At 38.7% G+C, this 26,121-nt stretch overlaps 1 protein-coding gene across 1 annotated transcript in view; it reads left to right on the top strand.

Moving 5' to 3' along the window:
- Positions 1–26,121, top strand: part of PKHD1 (PKHD1 ciliary IPT domain containing fibrocystin/polyductin) — a 474,729-nt gene that overhangs the window by 63,065 nt on the left and 385,543 nt on the right. The window contains exons 28-34 of the mRNA XM_042939031.1: positions 1,943–2,078; positions 6,886–7,081; positions 7,754–7,821; positions 9,552–11,159; positions 13,235–13,378; positions 18,721–18,940; positions 25,663–25,813. Coding sequence (XP_042794965.1) covers positions 1,943–2,078; positions 6,886–7,081; positions 7,754–7,821; positions 9,552–11,159; positions 13,235–13,378; positions 18,721–18,940; positions 25,663–25,813 — 2,523 coding nt within the window. The remainder of the gene's footprint in view (positions 1–1,942; positions 2,079–6,885; positions 7,082–7,753; positions 7,822–9,551; positions 11,160–13,234; positions 13,379–18,720; positions 18,941–25,662; positions 25,814–26,121) is intronic.

Raw genomic sequence — 26,121 nt, 5'->3', positions numbered from 1 at the left:
TTGCATATATATTATCTCATTTCTCTCTTTAGCAAGTAACAATAACCGTTTTCACCAGCAGTTTTGTTTTCTGGCATGGATATGAATGGTGGAACTTAGAAACTTCTAGAATGTCTGGTTCCTATAAAATACCTTCGTAATTATTCCTTACTATTTCCCCTTTCCCTTTTTAAAAACAAGCCCTTTAGCTTTCCCTTTCTTCTTCAGTTAGTGCTATCTCATAGCCTATGAGGTGATTTGAGTCCACATTCTTCCTGGTGCTGCTGATGGCAGTTATGCTCACAGCGGAAGTTGAAATATCTATTCAGAGTTGACTTCAATGTCATCAACATTCTCAGCACATCCATAACCCTGAAGGATGAGTGTTTACCGAACAAATAAAGAGCCCTGGAAAGGAGGTTTCAGAATCATCTTTGATCTCTGGTCCCACGTTTTTATATTATCCAATTATTCAAATATTATGAAATGTTCACATTTACATATAAACTGTATGGAATTCCAATATATAGTTGTATCATAACTTGTTTAACAATTCCCTATTATTGTATATTGAAATAATTTTCAAAATCTCTTTTTTAAAAAGTTCATTTATTTTGAGAGCAAGAGAGAGTGTGCATGTAAGCAGGGGAGGAGCAGGGAGAGAGGGAGGGAGAATCCCAAGCAGGTTCTGCAATGAAAGTACAGAGCCTGATGTGGGGCTTGATCCCACAACCATGAGATCATGATGACCTGAGCTGAAATCAAGAGTTGGATACTTAATTGACTGAATGAGCCAGACACCTCTCAAAATTTTCAGTTTTAAACAATAAAAATTTGATCGTTCTCAAAAGTGTATTTTCAAGCATATTTATTTTTCTCAGGATAAATTGATCTAAATTTTAAAGCTTTTGTTATGTAGTATCCAGTTATCTGAAATTTCTTTTTAATTTGTAATCCCACCATCACTGGGTGAGTGTTTCATTTCTGACATAGTCAACACTGGGTATTATTGCTTTCATATGTATTTACTATTTAAAGGGGTAAAATTTGCATGGCTTGGATTCCTTTTGTTAGAATAAGCATTAAAAAAACTTTAAATTTTGATCAAAGTTATATATACAAAGGTTAAAAGAAAAATAGTAAAACAATTATGCTTTCCTACTCCTTGGCCCTCTTCCACAAGTCCCCTTTTTGAAGCATCTCCTTTTAATTCCTTTGAATGCAGTTACAATACCATTTCTTTGTTAAATCAATAAATTGCTAAAACTATTTAAATGATGTGGGAAGTATCAGGTAATATTTTTTCTTTTATAGTTTTTTTCTTGAAATTTCTAATTCTTTTTCTTTGTATGTCTTCTTCATAATAAAAGTCTATTGTAAAAAAATTAATCATATCAGTTATTTTTTTCCATGAAGCTCTTTTTTCTCTTGTTTCAATCTAACTTGGTGTTTTCTTGGTTTATTTCATGTATTTCTTCTTAGCACTGCCCTTGATTGCTCGCCTGGGTAGATATACTTTCACAGTTCATATCTTCCTTTTTTTGGGGGGGGGGCTATTGTTTATGTTATGAGGTCCTAGCCTAAAGAAACATCCTAGGAAAGAATACGTGGGAGCGAAGTTTTCTGAGTACTTACATGTCTGAAAGTTTGTCATAATTGATGGATAGTTTAGCTAGGTATAGATGTTTATTTGAAATTGCAGTTTTTTGCAGAACCAATTGGTGTGCTAATTGTAAATCATTCTTATTTACTCTTTGATCAGTAATCATGATGCCACACTTGCCTATTCCAAGTACTTGTCACTGTGTGTGTGTGCACGCATGTGTGCGAGGTGGAGACTTGAAAGTACCAATACACTTAAAAATCTTTTTTCTTGAAATTAACCCTTTAAACTAATTCTATATGGACTTCTCTCATGTTAGTCTTATTTTCAGAAGTTTGATTTTAAAAATTGATTTTTCAGGGGAAAGATGGACCCATTGTGAATGTGACTGCGATCAGAGGGGACCATTCTGCTGTTCTTCCCATGGCATTTACATACGTCTCCTCTTTAAATCCAGTGATCATGTCTCTGAGCAGAAACACAAGCAGTATAGCAGGTAAATTTTTATTTTTTATTTTATTTATTTTAAAATTTTTATTTTTTATTTTATTTATTTTAAAATTTTTATTTTTTATTTTATTTATTTTAAAATTTTATTTTAATTTTTATTAAAAAATTTCTATTTTTAGACCATTGATCCTGTAAAGAAGACAAACAATGGTCTCTTAATTATACTGAAGATAGTATTATATTTTGGATGGAAGTTATTTTTCTCAAAACTAAAACATCGTTTATTTCATTTCAGCCATCACTGAATAAATCTTATGTTGGTATTTTCCTCTGTAAAACTGGGACCATTTATATCATGAAAACGACATGAGAATTCAAAGATAATAATTCAATATATATTTATTCAGCACCTACTATGTACTAATGATAGCACAGGCATAATAGACTTTAATCTTTACCACTAATTTACAGGATTATTATCTGTACTTTACAGGTAAAAAAACTAAGGAACAGGAAACTTAAATAACTTGTCTAAGATGTTACTGTTAGTAAGTAACAGAGCTGTGATTTGAGCCCAAGCAGTCTGGATGCAGATTCCAAGGAGTTAACCACTCATAGTTTAGTGTAAAATACCAATGTTTTTGGCATCAAGTTCAATTGTAGCAGATGTTTGATATGATTAGAGAATAGAGTGTTCTGATTAACCAATAATTTTTATTCCTTGAAACATACTATGTATAAAAATACATAGTGTAGAACTATGTAAAACAATGTAGTCTTTCTTCTATAATTCATATGATATGACAAGATGGATTTGTAACAACATATTGTCATGTCATACCATATCAATTTGAAAAAGTTCCAGCTAATGTGCCTTTCTGGTTAACTGAATGCCAGATAACAGAGAGTTTATGGCAGCCATAACTAAGAATTTTATTACAAAAGGCCGATATATTTTCCAAAGAAAAAGCCTGGACTCAATTTTTCTGATACTGTTTTCATTTTCCATTGCTCCAGAGTACATAAATAAAAGGAAGTGTCCTTTAGCTTCTCAAAATTATTCAGCTCAGTACAGAAGAAGAATTTGCTGCCTCAGGCCACCAAAGTGTGTAAAATTCCTTAGCAGTATAGATTCTTCCCAACAAAGTAGGAAAGAGAGGAGGGAGTTCTGTATTCTATTCAGATTTCAGTGATTTTGGCTTTTAATACAATTTCCTACCTGTAATGAAAAGAATAAATACATTGCATCAGTGCCTCAGAGGCATCTAGGATTAGCTTGACAATTGACCAAGAAACCAAGGAGTTCATGTAATTGATATATACAACATGATGCATTATTTGCAGAATTTACACTTACATTTAAATCTTTCTACAGGCAGAGTAAAGAGGAACACTTTATAAAATCTCCAAAGAGTGGTTCCCTATTGGGAAAGTCTCCTTTGAAAACTGGAATGCTACAAATCTCCATCCAGGAGATGATGATATTGATGATAACAGTGAAACCAAGATGAAATTGAAGAAAGAAAGGAGGAGGGGCAGGGAAAAGGGGAGGAAGAATATGATGTGCAGAACCATTTGTGTGGGGTTTTGCAGTCAGGCAGCCCTGGATGTGAATGAATCCAAGCTCAACCACTCCTTGGATAAGATGTTTAACTTCCTTTATCTTTCAGTGTCTCTACCTACTAAGTGGGAATAATTCTTTCAAGGTTATTGTGAAAATTGGAGGTAAAGGAGGTAAGAGTACTGAACTCAGGAACCAACATGGAGTAAATACTCAACAAACGCTTTGTTGAATAAATGGCATCGTTCTGCCAGATCCTGAGTGTTATATAGATAAGCCAAAGATGTCTTGTGTATATTGACCCTATATTTTTTACTTCTTGATAGCAGGCTGGTACCCATTTGTTCAAAAACATGCCAGTATCAAACTCAAAGTTTTATATAACCAATTATTTAAAAAAAATTTTTTTTTGAAAGAGAAAGAGAAAGAAAGAGAGTCCCAAACAAATTGGGTAGCTCAATTCCACTCACCACCCTGGGATTATGACGTGCGCCAAAATCAGGAGTTGGATGCTTAACTGACTGAGCCACCCAGGTGTCCCACATAACCAATTATTTTAAATATAACCTCCCTCAAATAGATTTTTAGCCTTTTAGAGTCTGTTCCTTTTGCATATCCTGCAAAATTATAGTGTCTGCTAGTGATAGGTAAGATAAACTTGGGGGCTGTAGGAGAGTATAAACCACTGATGCCTTTGGAGGTCTCCACCCTAGAGACTACTCCTAAGTGACATCATCTAGACACATAAGCCCCCTCTCCCTGTCCACAGGGACTTCCTTTGCCTTACTCCCCTTCTGGGTGGTGGTCTCCTATTGTTTCCTCTGGAAGGTCTCATGCTGTGAGATTTTTGCACCCATGTAAATCTGTCAAAGCACCACCATATAAAGCTCCTTTTCATATTATTGCCGCCTCATGGTCATGCCTTTTTTCTGCTCAACCCTGAAGTCCTTTCAGGTCGCTACACTGAGGCTTCAGACTTCATAATAGAAATGAGATTGGATGTACAGAAGTAAGGAGGATGTGGAGCAAGAAAGAAAATGAAAGTTAATGGAGGACTTTTGAATTAAACTGTCCTAGGATATCTAACTTAATCCTTACAACAAACCAGATGGGGTAGACTTTGTTACCATCTTACTGATGAAAAATATAAGACTTTGAGAGACCACAGTGAGTCATCCAGACTCACACAGGTGGGAAAATGGCAGAGCAAGGATTTGCATGTAGGGTCAGTCTTCCCAACACCCCACAACCTCTTGTCTTTGACTTTTCTCTTTCAAATAGCTTCTTCTCCTCCTCATCTGATTGGCTGTGCAGTTCTGTAGATGTCTGCTCTGTAGTTCTCAAATGTCAGCTGCTAAAGGAGCTTTAGAGATGCTTTAGCCTAAGCTGTGTCTCTGTGAGACACATGAGAGGTATGTACATTTATTTCCACTCTTGCCATTGCCTTCTCAATTTCTGGCTCTTGTTGAACTCCGTTGTCTGAAGACTGGATTTCTCCTTCCCTATCTCTCTAGTTAATCTAATAGACTGGAAGAAAGCTTCTATCTTATCCTTTTCTTGCTTAGAAACCTTTGGAAGTCTCTGCTGTCTACTAAATTAGGTAAATACCCCTTACAGTTGCTTTCTTGGTCTTTAGCCATAGACTCCCCATCAACTTGGCCTCTTCCCATAGAGTACATGACTATGTACATGTGTCTGATCTCCCAGAAAGTCACCCAATTCTCTTTCTTTCTTTCCAAGCCACTGGAGGTTTAACGTTTTTTTTAACGTTTATTTATTATTGAGAGAGAGACAGAGCATGAGAATGGGAGGGGCAGAGAGAGGGGGAGACACAGAATCCTAAGTAGGCTGCAGGCTCTGAGCTATCAGCACAGAGCCCAGTGCAGGGCTCCAACTCACAAACTGCGAGATCATGACCTGAGCCAAAGTCAGACGTTTAACCCACTGAGCCACCCAGGCGCCCCCAAGCCACTGGATGTTTAAATGAGAAAATGCTCCAAAAGACTTTGGGTAAAACTATGAAGTTTTTAGAGTTGAATTGTAAACTGCCTATTCTTTATCGCTTCCTCTGGGGATTTATTTTTCAAGTAGAATTTTAAGCACCATCTTGCCCACGGGGTCTTTCTTAATATTCAGAATGTTGCTGTCGTTTGAACAACCGCACTGCTTAATTTTTACCTCTCGTGTGTCATGTCTTGTACTGAAGCTATTTTGGCACCATTGTGCCATCTTTGAGGTTTCTTTCAAGGCAGGGTCTGTGTTTAACTTTTCTTTTGTGCCCTTTGTGGCATCTCCTTCTTGGTACTCAATAAATATTTAAGGTAAAAGGAATTGAATTGAAGTGTTTATAGCATATATGACATTTTAGTGAAATTGGTAATTAAATTAAAAAGGTATCGAAATATAAGAGAAGACTGGACTTAGGCCTTGATATTTCCCTTAAGTAGCTATCAGACATTGGCTGCCAAACCTTAGTTTTGTCAAAAGCGAAATGCCATTTCTACTACCTACTCTGTGTATGTCATGAGGATAGCATGAGGGTGAAATGAGACGGTGCGTGTGAAAGTGGTCTGTGCACGCTGTGGTACCGCACTCCTGTACAGCAATTTTAAGCGGTTCAATACACGCAGACATCGAGCTTTGGACTTGTATCAGCAGGAAAGTGCAAGTTAAAGAAAGGGCTTTGCGGTGCTATGTGCTGGTAGTGAAGACCATCAGCTTCCCAAACTACTTCTTGATATATTTTCGCCCTTGATTTGCATTTCTGTGGCGTTAAATTAGTGCCTCTTGAGTACAAGTGTCCTGGCAATTGGGATTATAGGTGGTGGTTCTATTATGATAAGAGTTGCTAGAAGTTTTATGATAAGAGTTGTTAGAAGTGAGATTGGTATTGAAATCCTTGTTTGAAGTGTTATACACAGGACCAATCATGCATTTAATCCTGAAAGATAGGTTTATTTTTTTTTTCTTTTTTTTTTTTTTTTTTTAAAATTTTTTTCAACGTTTTTTATTTATTTTTGGGACAGAGAGAGACAGAGCATGAACGGGGAGGGGCAAAGAGAGAGGGAGGCACAGAATCGGAAACAGGCTCCAGGCTCCGAGCCATCAGCCCAGAGCCTGACGCGGGGCTCGAACTCACAGACTGCGAGATCGTGACCTGGCTGAAGTCGGACGCTTAACCGACTACGCCACCCAGGCGCCCCATTAATCCTGAAAGATAGGTTTAAAATCCAAGAAGTGGTTGAGGCCACAAATTCGCATCACAGAGGCTAATGCATTGTTTTTAACACAGGAGGTGAGACCCTCTTCATTGGAATGGCACTTCTGGTGAACTACACAGATTTGGATGTGGAAGTTTGCATCCAAGACACCGTGGCTCTGGTTCATGTACAAATGGCTCGGGGTCTGGAGGTGGTGCTGCCCCCACTGCCTGTCAGTCTCCACAGAATCTCAGTCTCCATCAATGGGGTCAGCATTCGCTCACAAGGGTGAGGTGCACACTTGCCATTAATTTAAGTCTTTTTGCTGGTCTAGTTTCAGTTGAGGAATTCTAGTTTTGAGTTAGATCTTCATTTTTTCCCCTACTTCTGAAGTTAGGGTATAAACACATGAGAATCATGCAATTTGAAGAAATCTTGGAGACCCTATAGGATGATTCACTCCCAAGACCAATCCAAGGGAAATGTTTGACTTAATAGTTGGGGAACAGAGAACTTTCAGGAACTAAGATATTATGGCTTTTGGTGAAGGTGGGGGTGGGGTGAGCATCTCTATGTGTTGGAATATTCTGTGCTTTAGTTTGAGTCTGTGATTAAATAAGACCTTTAATAAGTTTGTGTCTGGGGCTTTGAATAAATGGCTTACAGTTATTGCCAAAACCATGCTCAGATTGCCTTTGCCTTTAAGTCCCTCAGCCCAGTATTTCTCCAGAAGTTGCCTCCCCGCATTCCAGAAAGTTGGCTAACCTGTATGGGCTGATGCCACCACATGATACAGGCCAAGGAAGATGTCCCACACAACATTTTCCCCCCACTGTGTCCTTTCTTCTCTGTGACAGTTCCATTGACAGTTGTCTCCCTCACTGCTTCATATCTGTTCTTCTCCTCCCTTTCTCTCTTTCTAAAACAGTTATTTCATATCAATTTCCCCATTCTCTGCAGGGTTGATCTTCACATCCGGTACATCACAGAAGTTTTCAGCATGGAGCCTTGCTGTGGTTCTCTTCTGGGTGAGTGATTCTTGTATCATTGATTCAGCAGGTGTACTCACTGGATATTCAGGTTTTGTTCCTGGATTTGAACCGATGAGACCAGTAATCGGGAGGCAGGGAGAGGGGCTTTCCTTGTGCTCTGGGAACTGAGTGGTGCACTTACAAGGGTGTGAAAACTTGGTGATTCCTTAGCCCAGTGAGCTCAGGAAAATAAAGAATTTTCATGAAAAGAAGATGTGCCTGGTTTTGTTTTTCTAGGGGAAAGAGGCTGAAGCATCCAATGGGTAGCGTACCTCTAGAGGATATTAGAAAAACAAGGGAAGAGCATTTTACTTTAGCTTTTTATATACTGCATGTGTAAGGAGAGGAGGAAGGAGTCTGATGGCTTCACTTTCCTCTAGGGATTCAGGTGAAGGACCCAGAGGTGGTTAGAAGCACAAGCCAATATGGGAGATGTGAGGAGAAGACAGAAATCGAGAAAACTATTCATTTTTAGAAAAAAAAATTAAAATCTATATATTTGCATGTGACTAAATCATTGTGATAGTGTATGAAATAACACTTGCTCCTTTTTGAGTATAATCCTTTAAAAAAATTTTTTTTAAATGTTTGATTTATTTTTGAGGCAGAGGGAGACAGAGCATGAGCAGAGAGGGGCAGAGGGAGAGGGAGACACAGAATCTGAAGTAGGCTCCAGGCTCTGAGCTGTCAGCACAGAGCCCGACACGGGGCTCGAACTCACAGACTGTGAGATCATGACCTGAGCCAAAGTCGGACGCTCAACTGACTGAACCACCCAGGCATCCCTAGTAAATCCTTTTTAAAGCTGCTTGCCTCAGGGCACCTGGTGGCTCAGTTGGTTGAGTGTCTGACTTTGGCTCAGGTCATGATCTTGCAGGTCGTGAGTGTGAGCCCTGTGTAGGGCTCTGTGCTGCCAGTTTAGAGCCTGGAATATGCTTCGGATTCTGTGTCTCCCTCTCTCTCTGCCCCTCCCCTGCTCATGCTCTGTCTCTCTGTAAAATAAACATTAAAAAAAAAAAGCTGCTTGCCTGTGCCACAGGTTTAGGTATGAGGTACCTTGCTCTAATCCTGAAGATGGGGCTTGATCATCCCTCAACTAGAGAGAGAAAGTCTAGGAATATAGCAGCAGGATTATGAGCATGTTTCAATATTTCAGTGTACCTTGATATGTTTCAACACACAGACATATACCTACGTAATATATGGACTATGGGAATATATACTCTGCATAATAACATATAGAATAATCTGGGACAGTATGTGAGATCACATAGCAAATGACAAGAAGTCTAGGGAATTTGATTTTACATTATTGTATATGTTATATATGTACGTATATTCTCTCTACATAATATATTAGAACATTAGGGACTAACATGTCTGATAACATAGCAGATGACAAGAACACTTAAAGAAATTAGATTTTTCATTAGTGTTGATAGAAGTGGCTTCTAGGGTTTATAAATACATATGAAATTTTTTTGCCTTAAATATTATAAACATTCTTCACCTGTATAATAATTTATATTGTTTTACTATTATGTGAATTTCAGCCCATCTAACTCCTGCCAAAACGACAAATTTAATGTTGATGGGGTAAAGCAAAATAGCTGAGGTTTCCCTAACACTCCACCTTCCACTTAATTGTGCTGTGGTTAGACAGATGCTGTGAGTTCCTAGTTCTGAATATCAGGTTTTAAGTTTTGTTTTCGATGTTCATGCTTTAGGTGGAACCATCCTCAGCATCTCGGGAATAGGGTTCAGCAGGGACCCAGCTTTGATTTGGGTGCTTGTGGGTAATCGGTCCTGTGACATCGTGAACTCTACAGAGTCGATCATCTGGTGTGAGACCCCACCCGCTGCCCTGCTGCCTGATGCAGGCGTTCCTGCCCTGCCAGCCCCCGTGGAGGTCTGGGCTGGCAATGTGTCCTTTGCCCAAGGACCTTCACCAAGCCTGGTGGGGAAGGGCTTAACCTTCATGTATGAAGCAGGAGCAACACCAGTGGTCACTGCCATGAGAGGAGAAATCACAAATAGCAGCCTGAGGCTCTATGTGGAGGGAAATAACCTGTCCAACTCAGTGATCCTTCTGGGGGTCTTGAACTGTGATCTTGAGACACAGTTTTTAAGGAACAACATGAGCCTGTCTGGGTGCTCTTTTCCTCTTCACCATTTGGAGGCCGGCATCTATCCTTTCCAAGTTCGTCAAAAGCAGATGGGGTTTGCTAACATGTCTGCAGTGCCCCAGCAATTTGTGATGACACCTCGGATAACAGCTATCTGGCCAACACATGGGTCTGCTTGTGGTGGGACAATACTCACAGTGAGGGGACTAGCTCTCAAGTCTAGGAATAGGTCAGTTCATGTTGACCTTTCGGGGCCTTTTACTTGTGTGATTTTGAGCTTGTGGGACCAGACAGTCCTGTGCCAGATTAACAGAGTGGGCGACCCCTTGCCTGATGCTTCCTTCACCGTGAACATCACAGTCCTGGTCAATGGGCTACCCAGTGAGTGTCAGGGCAATTGCACTTTTTTCTTTCAGGAAGAGACAACTCCCATTGTGGATGCCTTGACCACTAACATCAGTGGGTCTCTGACCATGGTGCTGATTAGGGGTCAGAAGTTGGGCATCACAGCAGATGAACCAATGGTGTTTGTGGATAATCACCTTCCCTGCGTTGTAACTTTCTTTAATGCAAGCCATGTTTCATGCTGGATAAGTGACTTGACCCCAGGACTCCACTATGTATCCGTTGTTCATACAAGAAATGGATATGCTTGTTTTGGTAATGTTTCCAGACACTTCTACATTTTGCCTCAAGTGTTTCATTATTTCCCCAAGAATTTCAGCATACATGGTGGAAGCCTCTTGACCATGAAGGGCACAGCTCTGAGAGGAGAGAACAGCACACTAGTCTACATTGGCCGGCAGGCCTGCCTGACAGTGAGCATCAGCACCAAGCTCATCCAGTGTGTTGTTCCTGCGGGAAATGGCTCTGTTGCCCTGGTCATAGAGGTAGATGGACTTTCATACCAGATGGGACTCATTGGTTACAGCAATGCCTTCACCCCAGAATTGCTCTCTATGTCTCAGACTGATGACATCTTGACCTTTGTGGTGGCCCAGATCTCAGGAGCAGCAAATGTTGACATTTTTATTGGGATGTCACCCTGTGTGGGTGTCTCTGGCAACCGCACGGTTCTCCAGTGTGTGGTCACATCCCTTCCTGCTGGGAAGTACCCAGTCAGAGGTTACGACCGCTCAAGAGGGTGGGCCTCATCTGTCCTGGTGTTCACATCTACAGTCACTATTTTGGCAGTAACTGAGAACTTTGGTAAGTCAAACAAATAAGACAGATCTCCTTCTTTATGTAAGTGAATTAATATCTATGGTTACTACTCTAAAATATAGGAAATCAACCTCAATCTGAATGACAGAAGGAGAGAGAAGCCCAGTTGGCCTCTTATAGTCCTGGTTTCCTCCTTAAAACTTGTCTTTGTCACACTCCCTGTAGGAGGCTTTGTTTTTTTTATCAAGGAATTTGTGCATATTCTTTAAGTGTGATTGTATCTTAATTTGATTCATTACCCTGATTTAATTTGTGTCTTAATACCATTTGTAGGAGCTCAACATTTGGTCAAGTAAGTAGAACATAGATGCCTTCACCTATTTTTAGCCATATATGCCAATTTGAATTAACCTTATTAAGTATCATTAATTTTTGTCACCTTGTAATCATTTCACAGATTAATTCATACCCCAGCAGTAATAGTCCAGTTTCACACTATGGTTGCATTGGTTCAACTGTTTTTTCCTTTTAGATATGTATACTGAAATTTGCCTTGCCTTTTCTTCCAGTGATGGTTTCGGTTTCTGTTCACGTAAGGCCTTTTTGCAGTTGAAATAGCTTAAATTTGACTATAATGCACAAAATACAGAGGGAATGATGGGAGGTGAATCTTACACTGATGAAGTGCTTGCTAAGCGAATTCTTAGAACAAATTTGTCTGGGCTCAGCTGGGTGGAATGCTATAGGGAATGGGATTTTGGTCCCATGTCTGTAGTAATTTAGCTGGGTACCTTTTCTAAGTGTCAGCTTCCTCATCAGATAAAGGGGTTTAGGCTGGTTGCTCCCTAGTTCCCCTTTCTTCTAAGATTCCACAATTAAAAAAAATTTTTTTAATGTTTATTTATTTTTGAGACAGACAGAGACAGAATGAGAATGGGTTCACGCAGAGAGAGAGAGACACAGAATCTGAAGTAGGCTCCAGGCTCTGAGCTGTCAGCGCAGAGCCTGACGCGGGTCTTGAACTCACAAGCTGTGAGATCATGACCTGAGCTGAAGTCGGACACTCAACTGACTGAGCCACCCAGGCGCCCCTAACATTCCACGATTTTTATGATGTGAGAGCAGGGCTGTGAAATGTACCCTAAGCAAAGTCATATTCTCGGGTTTGTCAGGTGCCTGTGAGCATCTTGACATGAGGACAGTGGCCCCTGGAACTCTATCTCCTTGTGGACTAGAGGTTGCCACATGTCTGAGAGTCTAGCTGACATTTACCTTAATTGGTTCTCATACTGACACAAAACATGGTGTTTGTTAACAACTGTCGTACTTTTACCCATCTGAAATAGGTGCCATCATACAGTGCTGGCAGGAGGGTAAACTGCTACAATCTTATTTTGGAGAGAAATTTGGTAATATCCATCAAATCTAAAACCTTCTTTTTCTTTGACCTAGAAATCCCCCTTCTAACAGTTTGCCCCAGTTTTATTCAAGTTAATGGACGGTTCATCAGCATTATTACTTGTCACAGGAGAGGAGAAATAAGGAAAGTGTCAATCAGTGAGAAAATTGCTAAATAAATTGTGGCACAATCATATAATGGAACTATAAGTAGTGTATTTACACATACACATGGAAAATTGTATATGCTATATCTTTAAAAAAACAAATTCTTCTTGTAGAAGAATATGGATAGAAAGATTTCTCTGCATAAAAATACATATGCTTAAATTCTGGAATGATTAATGAGAAAACAAACATGGCTCCCTCTGGGGAGTGAGCCTAGGGGGTTTAGGGGAACTTTTACTTTAATTGTATAGTCTTGTGTATAAAAAATTTTAAGAATGATAAATAAACATTACTTTTCTATATAAAAAGTTCTTACATTTTTATAGGTTGTTGAATATGATTGCAATCTGACAGAAGATGGACTTCAGGCTCTGGAGAACAGAGCTTAGTGGCAAGACACTAAATTCTATATCAGGAGCTTAAAGCCAGTTGTGTGGATTCTGGAGGGCGTAAAAGGAACGATGGGCAGCAAGAAAGCATGGATTTGAATTTTGAGTTAACTAAAGAAAGAGAAATTTGCCTCTGTGATCATGAACTTCTATTTTGTTTTGAAGGCTGCCTGGGTGGAAGCCTTGTGCATGTGTTTGGAGCAGGATTTTCTCCAGGGAACATCTCAGCTGCTGTGTGTGGTGCTCCCTGCCAAGTCTTGGCTAATGCTACGGTGTCAGCCTTTAGCTGCTTGGTTCTGCCCCTGGATGGTCAGTAACAACACCACATATTTTTTTAAAGAGTGTATATAGAAATGATATTCTTTGGTTAACTCCATTTCTGTAACTAATGCTGTCTTGATCCCTAACTTTTCTGTGTATTCCTGTGAAGAGGATTTCTCTACACCCCATCTAAAAGGTTAGATGGGACTGCCTATTAAAATGGTTCACAGTAACTTTTATCCTATTAATGGCAATGGAAAATTGATCACCTATGTTCTCAATTGCAGTCATACGACAGTGGGGGAAATAATTCTGAGTTCTGAATATTAGTTTCACTGACAGCCTTAGGCATCATAGAGAAAACAATGTTTTGGTCGTGTTCTGAGATGGGATTGCTGAAAACATCTGCTTACTTGAGGTACTAGTATAGGGATTAGATAAGTAGGCTGGATAGCTCTTGCATATTTGCCTGGTGTGCTCAGTTCTTGAATTTTTATTATAAGCAAAAGAGCCAACATTAACATCATTTTCTTATTCTGTAATGCCCAGGTATTTATTCAGTAGAACACCATGATCTCTCACTGCTTAAAGCTTCATAGCCATCAAGTGAATTGTGGTATAGGAAGCTGTGTCTTTGTTAGAAAGAAAGGTGTAAAGCTTTGATAGTCCCATCATGGGCCATTACAACACATGGTGATTACCCACTGAGTTTCAGGAGAAAAAATCAAAGGGAAGAAATTGTCATCATCAGTATAGGACCTGCTTAGCCAGGTGATTAACTTGTTTGTATAATCATAAATCTTGTACCTGTGCATTTAGAAACCATTTGCATACATGCTTTCTGAATAGTGCTTTAAGTTATATTCCTAACTTATGTGTCTGCAACTTGAACGTGGGTGAAGGATTTACAAAGTGATCAAGGCATCACTGTATCTGAGCGTGGACAAAAACTCCTTGATGGGTAATTGATGATGGCAGTTTACATTAGATTATCTCAGGCAAGAAGAGGATGGAGACCGAGAAAAGGAGACGTTATGATCCTTGATTAAAATACAAACTAGGAATTGAGTTCCCTATCATCATATATATAAGCAGAGCATTTGGGATTCCACACTGGAAAACTTAAGATACACTGGGAGGTGCCTCAGTGGCTCAGTCAGCTGCGCGACTGACTCTTGATTTTGGCTCAGGCCATTATCTCGTGGTTCATGGGGTGGAGCCCCTCATCAGGGTCTGCACTGACAAGTGTGGAACCTGCCTGGGATTCACTCTTTCTCTGCCTCTTCCCCACTTGCATGTCCCCACGTGCTTCTCTCTCAAAAATAAATACACAGTAAAAAAAAGACACAGTAGATTTAAGTTTAAGACATTGCCTGTTTAATTCTCTACTTCCAGCATTAGACCCGTGCTGGAACAGTGCATGTGCAAAGTTAATGCTTGATGAAAGAATAAATGAAGGAATTGGGAAATGGTGGAAACAGAAAACCATGACTCCATATTTCTAGGTTACAATATTTAATTAATACAACTACAGTCTTTTAAAAAGGCTTTCATACACAGCTTAAATTAATTTACTTTTAAAAAGTCCTTGGTATTATCAAGGTCAAGACAATTCATTTAGAAATACAAAATAAAAACCACTGAAGTTTCTGGGTTAGATAAATTGTGGTATTGGAAGTTTGATAACTTATAGAAGAAGAAGGAATAGGAACTCTGTTATATTTTAAAAGTTTTGATTACATTTTAGGAAAGGACTTCTTAAAATTCCTTTTTTTTTTTTTTTTAAAGAAGGGAAACAGGAATTGGAATCTGTAACTCTGACCTTTGCCACTAGGTGTCACCAAACACTCACTGATTGTGCCAGAACTGCCATTGACTCTAGGGAAATGGATAATTGGAGTTATTTTCTTCTTTCATAAAGAAAGAAAAAGTCTTTTTAAAGACTTTTAATTACAGTGTCTAAAAATGGAGAGGAACTGAGGAATCCAACTCTGTTGGTTTCTTAAGATCCAGGATGGTACTCAAGGATTCTATCAACATCCTGAGTCATATAAAACAATTTGAGTACATTTTTGTGTATTTTTTTTTTTTTCTAGCAAGTAGGTCTATTATGGACATTGAATGATCCCAGAAAATGTGCCTCACAAATTGTTAGGAACTATTAGTAATTCCCTTACTTTCAGATAGAATTGCATATAACCAATTTAGTTAAGAATCTTGGTAGAGCGTGAGACTCTTGATCTCTGGGTTGGGAGTTCAAGCCTCATGTTGGGCATAGAGATTACTTAAAAATAAAAACTTTAAACAACAACAACGAAAAGAATCTGTTATATTTTAAAAGGTTTTTTAAGAGGACTGTTACACCACAACAACCTTTATATGTGTTTCTCCTTTGCCGTTGTCAGAGCAATCCATTCTTTTATTTAACCATTGCACCCCTGTGCTCCTTTTTTTCAAACTTAATCAGCTGGCAGCCCTTCAGAATGCTGCATAATCTCAGACCTTCTAATCCAGTGGTTCTCAAAGACATGAGAATTGCGTTATTACTGTTGGGACTATATTATTATTAATGTTGCTGGAGCAGTTAGAAATGCAAATTTTGGGGCCACCCAATGAATCAGAAACTTTCCAACAAGTAAAGCCCTCTCTGAATTCCTACCTTTTTTCATAATTAGAAGCGTCAAACTAGGTAGCCCCTCTGTGTAAGCAAGTTCTGGCTCTATTGGGTAGCATCATGAGATGCCTGTGTATAATCCGGCACCATATTTGTATTTAAAATTGCACCGCTGTCTTGCTGGTTTATAATCTTACTGTTACCTACAATTATTTCAAGGTGATTTTCTTTCTTTCTGACATGGTTGTGCACAGCTGGATGTTCCTCATCTTATATTTACATGAGTTTTATTTTTTCTTTTGTGGTTACTGCCTTACTATTTTCATTCTTTTTTTTGTTTATTTCTATAATTTCTCTAATGTACTAAGGTCACTTTGAATTCCGACCCATGCTCTGAATTTTATTTCTTAGTGTGATTTTGCACACTAAAGTCATTCCAGTTTGTGCATGACAGCCTAGAACTCAAACTTTCCTAATTATTGTTTTGCTTGCTAACGTGCTTGCTTTCATGAGTGGGGCAGGGGCGGTGAAGGTGGGGCTCTGAGGAAATGCTTTTTGCTGCCTTTGGTGTCCTCTCTGTTTTACCTTTCTTCCTCAATCACACTTCTAACAAAAGATGAATTTTACTTTTTCATATGATGGGTGGCTAAAACATCTCATTCAGTGAAACTAATACTTTGTATTTTTTTTAAAAACTCAGCAAGATCTTTGATGCACCTCTTTCTTGCATGTATACCTTGAATTATATGGCATGACTTATTCATGGAAACTCTAATTTTTCCATGAGGCATGACCAGCTAAAGTTATTAATGTCACTTAATCCACCTTGTCAATTTGCGTCCACCTAATCACCCATAATGAGTTCATTATTTTATAGGTGTTGAGCCTATGCCCAAAGGCTTACTAACTGGAAAGTTCTGATGTTTTATCCACCCGTAGGAGAGTCCTACTGTCAGCTGATTTAATTGCTGTAATTAATTCCAGACACACAGAGAACCTACTATGTTTCAGGTGCTTTGGAATGTACCAGCAACACTAATAATATTAGCATGTGATTGAACAACTACAAACATTCTTACATCTGCTTATCTCATGTACCCCTTGCTAGATGCAGCACTGTGAGATAGGCAGGGCAGCTGGGTTCAAGCCCATGGTCCCTGGTAATATTTGTTGCATACTTGCATTGGGGGTTTGCTGCAGAAGAAAGCTAGAGAGATTATTCTTTTTTTTTCTTTTTCACTTTATTAAGGTTTTCAAATATAGCTGCTCCAAAACCATCTTATGTAGAGACTTGTTTATTTTCCTCTTTAAGGTTATTGCTGGTCTACCTTGTTGATGCTTTTTACATTGTATCTCATTACTAAGAGAGAAATAGCTTAAGGGTCACAGGGCTTCAAAGAATTGCTTTTCTTCTTTATAAAACGTGAGTAGTCAAAATAAGGTAAAAATCAAGAGTTTCTGTTATCAAGAGATCCCATCATGAGAATGAAGAAGCTAGCCATAGATCTGGAGAAGGTATTAGTAACCATAGAACCTTCTAGGATTAGTACCCAAAATAAATAAAGAACACAAACCAATATGAAAAAGACAAACATTCCAGTATAAAAAAAGGGCAAATGACAGAAATAGGAATTTCACAGAAGAGGAAATTGGAATTCTTACTGAACATATAAAAACTTTTTTGACTTAAAAAGTAATGATGCAAATGCAAATTAACATAGTAATGACATGCCATTGTATTTGTACTGGACTGGCCAAAATTAAGAGTCTGATAGTCCCAAGTGTTGGTAATTATGTGGAGTAATGGAAACTCACTAATAAAGCTGGTAGGAATATAAAATGGCACAGGCACTTTGAAAACAATATGACACTGTCTTGTAAAATTGAACTTGTACCTGCTCAATGAACAAGCAGTTTTCTTTAAGGCATATAACCTAGAGGAAAATTAGTATGTGTTTGTAGTAGCAAAGCTGGGAAATACCCCAAAATCCATTGGTAGGAGAATAATATACTGTAGTACTTTCACACAATGCCATATAAAACAGTAGTGAAAATGTATGCTCAAGTTTCACCTGATAATATGGAACTTGATAAATCTTAGAAATGTAATATTGAGTGGAAAAAAGCAGGTGCAAAAACATATGTCATGTATTCTATTGTATAAAATTCAAACACAAAACAATCATTTAGGAAAACAAACCCATGTGAGAAAGCGATTTAAAAAATGCAAATGGCTGTTTCTGAGGACGAGGAGGAAGATGATGGTCTTGATGGATAGACACAGATTAAAGAGTATCACAACTGTTTTAGTATCACACCTGTATCTTGTTTTATCACACAAGAAAACTCATAGGAGTTTTTCTTATGATTCATATTTTACAAAAGTGTTGCTTGTATTCTTCTGTATGTATTTTGTACATGTAGTACATTAAAAAATTTTTTTAATGTTAATTTTTGAGAGAGACAGAGCATGAGTAGGGGAGGGGCAGAGAGAAAGGGAGACACAGAATTTGAAGCATGCTCCAGGCTTTGAGCTGTCAGCATTGAGCCTGACACAGGACATGAACTCAACAATCTATGAGATCATGACCTGAGCCGACGTCAGTCACTTAACCAACCGAGCCACCCAGGTGCCCCCAAATAGTGCATTTTTAAGAAATGTAAACTGATAATTTTCATATTGGTCAAGGGACAACACATGAAGTGCATTCATGTGATAGTGTGAGGCCTTCGATCTTTTTGTGGTTATTACCTAACATAATGGTGTTTCCTGCAGTGTCCTTGGCTTTCCTGTGTGGCCTGAAGCACGAGGAAGAGAGCTGTGAAGTCTCCAGCTGCACCTACGTGCAGTGTGATTTGACTGTCACTGTGGGGACAGAGAGACTGCCCCAATCATGGCCTTACCTGTACGTTTGTGAAGAAGGTCCCCAATGCCTCTTGGCACCAGATCATTGGACAGAGTCAACGTTTCCATGGTTCTCAGGCCTCTTCATCAGGTAACCCTGTTCTCTCCCTCACTGACCTTCCCCACAGATGCATGGCCAATGGACAGATGCAACCATCAGGAGCTGCAGGCTGGGTGGACGTGGCCTCAGGGGCCTACCACTCTCGTTAGAGGGACCATTCCATTGTGGATTCCAGCCAGCCTGCATATCAAAGCATCTCCTGTCTTTTCAAGTGTTCCAGAGAACATCTGAAAAATCTGCCCAGTAAACAGCTCGCTTTGTTCTTGCTCAGATTTTAATATTTATCTTCCGATCCAAAGCAACATCTGGTGAATGCCAATGGGGAAAAAGATTAGACATTATGAAAAACAGAAGGCTCTTTCCCCTTTCCTTTTTCTTTTCTTTCCAAACAGATTCACAAGTATGAAAAAAAAAGTCATAGAGAAATCCAGCAGATTGCACAATGTTTATTCAAAAGAAGGGGGGATGTGCAGGCAGAATTACTGTAGACCTAGGATTTAGAAGCCATAAGCTTATAAAGAATTTTTGAACTTAGAAAACAAACAAATAGCACCACTTTCCAGGTAAAAACCCCTTTTCTAAACAAATTGAAGGAAAATGTGTGATCATGTTGGTGACTCAGGACAGCCTAATTTCCACTAGCAATTCTTTTCTCATGCAGCATGTAATTTCAGCACTGAATATCACCCTGCACTGTTCTTGATTTCTTGTCTAGATAGAGTGCTTATACCTGATGTTTTAATGAAGGCCTATTTGCCCATTCCAAAATAAAACTAAATAAGATTGATATCCCAGAATGAAAGAGATAACGAGTCCTTTTCAGGGCAGGCTGACTTTTTGATGTCCTAAGACAGCCTGTGTTTTAGTACAAATTCATCATAGGAAGAGAGGAACCTCCTGGGCTAGTTGTTTTCCAGAAGCTGTGAAGAACCCTGTTTAGATCATACAGGAAACAGTGTACTGGAGGTTGTACTCAGGCAGGACTGGATTTCAGAACTCATGAACACTGGATACCAAGAAGCACATATCAGGTCCTGGCTCCACTGGTGAATTTTGAATACTTCACCAAATTCCCAGGGTTCTCCTTTGAGGTTCTTCTATGTCCTTCTCTACTGCAGGAGGTCTCTGAGGGAACTGAACCTTAGATCCTATTAAAAGTTATGCTGTTTCTTTTGACATTATTTGGCAATATGTGCTGATAAACTTAAAATTTTTCATTTGCTGTGTTTCAGTAATTTCACTTCTAGGGATTTTAAGAAAGCAGTTAGAAATATGTAATACTTTGGAAAAACTACATTTTTTGAAGTTTTAGTTATAACAAAAAATTTGAAATGAAGTGTTTAATAATAAAGAATGAATCCAAATGCCAATATACCAAGATCCTTTAAAAATCACGACACAGAAAATTAGAGGAGGACAAATATCCTATGACTTCACTCATATGAGGACTTTAAGATACAAAACAGATGAACATAAGGGAAGGGAAACAAAAATAATATAAAAACAGGGAGGGGGGCCAAAATATAAGAGACTCGTATATATGGAGAACAAACAGAGGGTTACTGGAGGGGTTGGGAGGGGGGTGGGCTAAATGGGTAAGGGGCGTTAAGGAATCTACTCCTGAAATCATTGTTGCACTATATGCTAACTAACTTGCATGTAAATTTAAAAATAAATAAATAAAAATAAAAAAAGTCATGATGCAGAATATTTAACTGGAAAGGGAGATGCTTACAATATGTTGGGAAGTAATAGGTACAGGTCACAAAATAGTGCATCAATTTAATCTTAAAGGTGTACATATAGTATATGTGTTTATACATGCATATAACAGGTGATTAGAAAAAAGACTGGAAGGATGTAGTCTAAAATGTTGAATGCCTACCCTATGTGGTTGGAGTATTACTTACATCTATTTATTGGGTTTTTATGTTTTTTTTTTTAGTGAACATATACCAATTTAATAACCAGAAAACACAACTATCAGAAGCCAGAAGGACAGAAGTAGAGTAAGAAGGAAGGAAAGTTCTCTATGTGAGCTTGGAGAAGTATTTAAGGTCTTGGAGGCCAAAGTAAGGAGTTTAGAGTTTAGATTCTATTCTAAGGAAACAATATCTTTCCAGAGTCACACAGTCTAGCCTTGGTAGTGTCAGGACTGGAAACCAAGCCTCTGAATGACAGTGTACTTGGCCTGATGCTGTGCCTTCAGTGTCAGTGATGGGAGCCTGGGCTGAAGTGAGCAGTTCAATGATATTCCAGAACCACCAGAAGCAATTTCAGGCTAACTGAGGGAGACATAAACACTGCAGATGTTTTGTTGCCTGTCCTAGATAGCGTATGCAAGATTACCTGCTTACTTTGGGTTCTGATCAGACCAACTGAAAGAACCATAGATTAGGAGTCAGGAAACTTAGGTTCTGGAAATCTTTTTGCCACCATTTGGACCAAAACTATTTATCTCATTCCCTCAAAATAAATATTTGTGTGTCTTTCTGCACATATATGTTCTGTGTGTGTGTGTGTATGTGTGTGTGTGTATATATATATATGTGTGTATGTGTGTATATGTGTGTGTACACACACATATACACACACACACACACACACACATACATTATATTTAAATGTGCCCATTTGTACTACTTAACTGATAGAATTGTGGAAGAAAACATGGAATAATAGCTATTAGGAAACTCTGAAAATTTGTAAATGTTAGTCTATTTTATTTGAAGTTTATTTTTTGGGAGGGGGGAGGGGCAGAGAGAGAGAGAGAGAGAGAGAGAGAACCCCAAGCAGGCTCTGCCTTGTCAGTGAGCCTGATACAGAGCTTGAACTCATGAGCTGTGAGATCATGACCTGAGCTGAAGTTGGACGCTTAACCGACTAGGCCACTTAAGTGCCCCAATGGTCTATTTGTGATATCCTGGTGTCTCTGCTAATTTTGATGATGGATTTTTAATGAAAAGTAGTCTCCAGGGAGATAACCAGGGGGGGGGGAAATATATATATATATAAAATATATACAAAATATAAATTATATATAAAATATATAATATATAAATATATATAAATAAAAATATAATATAATATAAAATATATAAAATATATATAAATATATATATATATATTTAGATAATATATATATATATTATCTAAAGCCTGTTTAAAAAAAAAAGGTCTAAGATAATAAAAAGTGGTTTTAGGGGCACCTGGGTGGCTCAGTGGGTTGGGTGGCTGACTTTAGCTCAGGTCATGATCTTCTGGTTCATGAGTTTGGGCCCTGCATTGGGCCCTGTGCTAACAGCTTGGAGCCTGAAGCCTGCTTCAGACTCTGTGTCTCCTTCTCTCTCTGCCCTTTCCCTGCTTATGCTCTCTTTCTCTCTCTCAAAAAAAATAAACATTAAAATAAAGTGGTTTTAACTCTTTCCGAGCAGTATGACATGATTAGGGAAGACAGTGCATGAGAGAGGAGCTGGGTGATTTACTCCATTTTATTCTAGTCTTTGCTGATGAAGATCCTGGAAAGGGCAGTAGAAGGCTCATTAGCAGGGTAGAAAACCAAGACCATAAAAAAAAAGGTTGTATAGGAAGTTTGTTACTCCTTTCCTTGAGTTCAAGTTTGTATTCTAGATCATTTGTGTCACTGAGTACAAATTAGTTGTTGGTAGGATTGAGAATCCACTGCTGGTAATGAAGATAAGAGTGAGCCACAGAGCAGATAGAGGAGAGGAGACAAACACTCTTTCCCTAAAAAGGGTAAAAGGGGATTCTGGAAATTTAGACAACTAAGCTTGTGTTATCCCTGATAAAATTCCAGAATGAATTATTAATCATATGGTCTGTGAGCTTTCAGAAATAAAACTACAGATCTCCCTCGACTTAACCATGAAGTTATGACCCAATAAAGCCATTGTAAGTTGAAAATATTGTAAGTTGAAAGTTCATTTAATAAAGTTAACATACCTAGTATCATAACTTAGTCTAGTCTACCTCAAACATGCTCAGAACACTTATATTAGCCTACAGTTGGGCAAAATCGCCTAACGTGAAGGCCATTTTATACTAAATTGTTGAATATCTCATGTAGTTTATTGGCTACTAAAACACGAACAACAGAATGGTTGTATAGGGACAGGATGGCCCTAAGTGTGTAGACTGTTTACCTTCATGATATTTTGTCTGACTGGGAGCTGCTTTTGCCTGTCATCATGAGAGAGGATTGTACCACATATCTCTAGTCCAGGAAAAGATCCAAGTTCAAAATTAGAAATACAGTTTCTACTAACTGCATCTTGCTTTCATACTATCATAAAGTCAAAAAATCATAAGTCAAATCTTTATAACTCAAGGACCATTTGTAGCTATCTGGGTACTGATTCATAAGGAAAATGATGGGTGGCACACCAAATTTGTTTACTTTCTGATAAATTTATAAGTGATTTCTGATGGAAATATAGAGGGAGAGTTTCTCAAACTATTCCAACATCTCCAAGCCCCACCCGAGTGGCAAAAGAAAGGTTCTAGCTGCAAAGTCGAGTGGCCTAACACACTGGCTTTGAAATCAGGTGTTTTAGTTGAAAAACCCATGTGAACTTTGCATTCTATTCCACCATGTTGCCATATTTGTCTAAATATTACATGACATTTTAATATAAAAGCTAAATTACTTTCCTGAATCTTTGAGAACAAGTGACACTTCAGGAGCAAATGCTTTATTTACCCTGTGGCTCTGTCTACCCCTTGGACGATGGCTCAGCTAAATGGATTTGGAGTTACAACTGGCTCCAGGTTCAAAATGCATTTGAACAATGGGTCCACATCAGTGAGAAGACATGTAACAATAATGAATGTCAATTCCCACATTTACATTTCAACAATAATATCGCCAACACCACTAAACCAAAAACTGTAATGAGTTGCCTCTCTCAAACACTGTGTGCCAGATTCTTTACAAATCATTTTGTAGGTTGCATTTCACCCCCCCTGCTCAGCACCTCTATAAAATAGGTACCTGATAATGATAACTCCATTTTATAAACATGGGAACCAAAGCTTAGAGAGTAATGTCCTCACAGCGTCCTAGAGATGGTAAATATCAGCTGGGGGATTCATATCTAGCTGGCCTGCTTCCAAGCCTAACCTCTGCATGCTAATGCTTCTCAGGAAATCACGAACAAATGCAACATGGTAAAATCTTCAGGTAGTTGTGGATCTGAGACTTTGAGTTTACCACCACCTTGATTTAAGCATGGAGCTACAAAACAAGCACAGTGTTGGTTGCCATGGGAGGGAGGGCTCAGATAAGCACAGACCATGGCCCTAGTGGTTAACACAAACTATGGGTGTTCAGTTCTGGGCCACATGATGTTAAAATATGGACCATCTAGAGTAAGTCCAGAGTACGGTGGGCGTGGAAGTCATGACTTGGGTGAATGTGAAACTGGGAATATTTTATTATGAAGAGTTGAAGACTAAGTAGATATGGTAGTTATCCTTTTCACTATTTCTAGCAAATTGTGGGAGAAACCATGTTGACATTGATTTGAGAAAAGAGACTCCAGTTCGGCATGACTTATAGTTTCTCAGGCAGTGAGTGACCTTTTGCTCTTTCCATGGCCCTTCCTCGTCTTCCCTTCTTCCCATGAAGAAGACCGATCATTCTTCATGCTGATGTTTAAACAGCATCTCAGAACTTGAGAGTACTGCTCTAGGAGACAGGACACCTGAGTTCTCATCTTGGAACTGCTGTACTGCTACATTTGGCTTTTTGTGAATCTTCTGATCTGTGTGGGTTATGTTCTTTATGCCTCTACCTACTTTACTGGCCAAAATGAGATCATACAAATGAAACTGTTGAAAAGTATAAGACACCATGCACTATTGTTACTAATACTCTTTGAGTTAGTTGCAACAATGCCTAAAGCCAGGATTATTGTTGAGTAAATGTCACACCTGTTGGGGACAATAGCCTGCAATAACCATGCTTTCACCTCTGGTACACAGCATATTTTTAGACTTTCTGCAATGCTACACTGCTGTTTTTCATTTTAAATCCAGTCTGGCTTCTCTCCTTAAAGCAAGAGGACTTTTAAAGCGAGTGGCTGGTAGTATAACTGGCACATATATCGAATCTCCTTAGTCTGGGCTGTTAAGTAAGTTTAATTAATTTACTAAGTTAATGTTCCACTGCTAGCAACAGAGCCTCATTGCCATCAGCTGGGGAGAGGGAATTGAAAGCCTAAATGAGCTCATTTTTTCACAGTTGGAATTAGGGACCAGTTAGCCAGTTGTGTGGGTTTTCCAATTTCTCCATCTGCCCTGGGGGGATTCAGGCAATTCACTCCCCCAACACTAAGTGTGAGTAAGAACAGAAAGAGGAAAGGGGAAAAGAAAAAAAAAACACCTCTGCCCAACATTTGCTTCCATTTTTGGCACTGGAAGTATTGTGTGCACATTGCTTGTTAAGTTGGGTTTTGGAGAAGCTTTTGCTAATGTTCCTAATAGATTCGGAAAAGAGAAAGGCCTCAGTGAAAGATATTTACCATGTGCATTTTCATTGCAGGGTGTGCAGATAAAAGGAAAACAAATAAACAATAAAAGAATGGAAACAAAATTACGGAAATTTGCAAAATTTGACAAATGGTGGCCTATAGTTGCCACAAGCTAATGGCTTGCAATGATTAATAAGAGTAAAAATAATTGCATTTCATTAAGATTGATGACACCCCATTTAACCTCCCCTCTCGTTTCAGCCCTAAAGTGGAAAGAGATGAAGTTCTCATCTATAATAGCTCCTGTAACATTACCATGGAAACTGAGGCAAAGATGGAGTGTGAGACGCCTAATCAGCCAATTACCGCCAAGATTACTGAGATACGGAAAAGCTGGGGCCAGAACACTCAGGTATAATCAAATCTTTTTTACAGACTGATTCAAACAGCTCAAATTAAATTTGTAATATTGTGTACATTAAAAAAACAATTTAGTCCAAATGGCAGCGATATGTAATATTAAATGCTCTCAAACTTTGAGAAGCTGGTCTAATGCACAACATCTGAATTCGTAGTTAACTCTGGTTAATCATATATTTTCTCAAAAATAAATGAGTGCTGCCTGGGCTCTTTTAAAGCAAATTCTGAACAGATAATCTCCTCCGCATTTTGTCCTGCTTTCTGCGTGCATGTTTGAAAGGGGCTCTCTGTGGTTTATTT

This window comes from Panthera leo, chromosome B2 (assembly GCF_018350215.1).
Source record: "Panthera leo isolate Ple1 chromosome B2, P.leo_Ple1_pat1.1, whole genome shotgun sequence".
NCBI lineage: Eukaryota > Metazoa > Chordata > Mammalia > Carnivora > Felidae > Panthera > Panthera leo.
The sequence above is the reverse complement of the archived record's forward strand: the minus strand, read 5'-3'. Positions and strand labels throughout refer to the sequence as shown.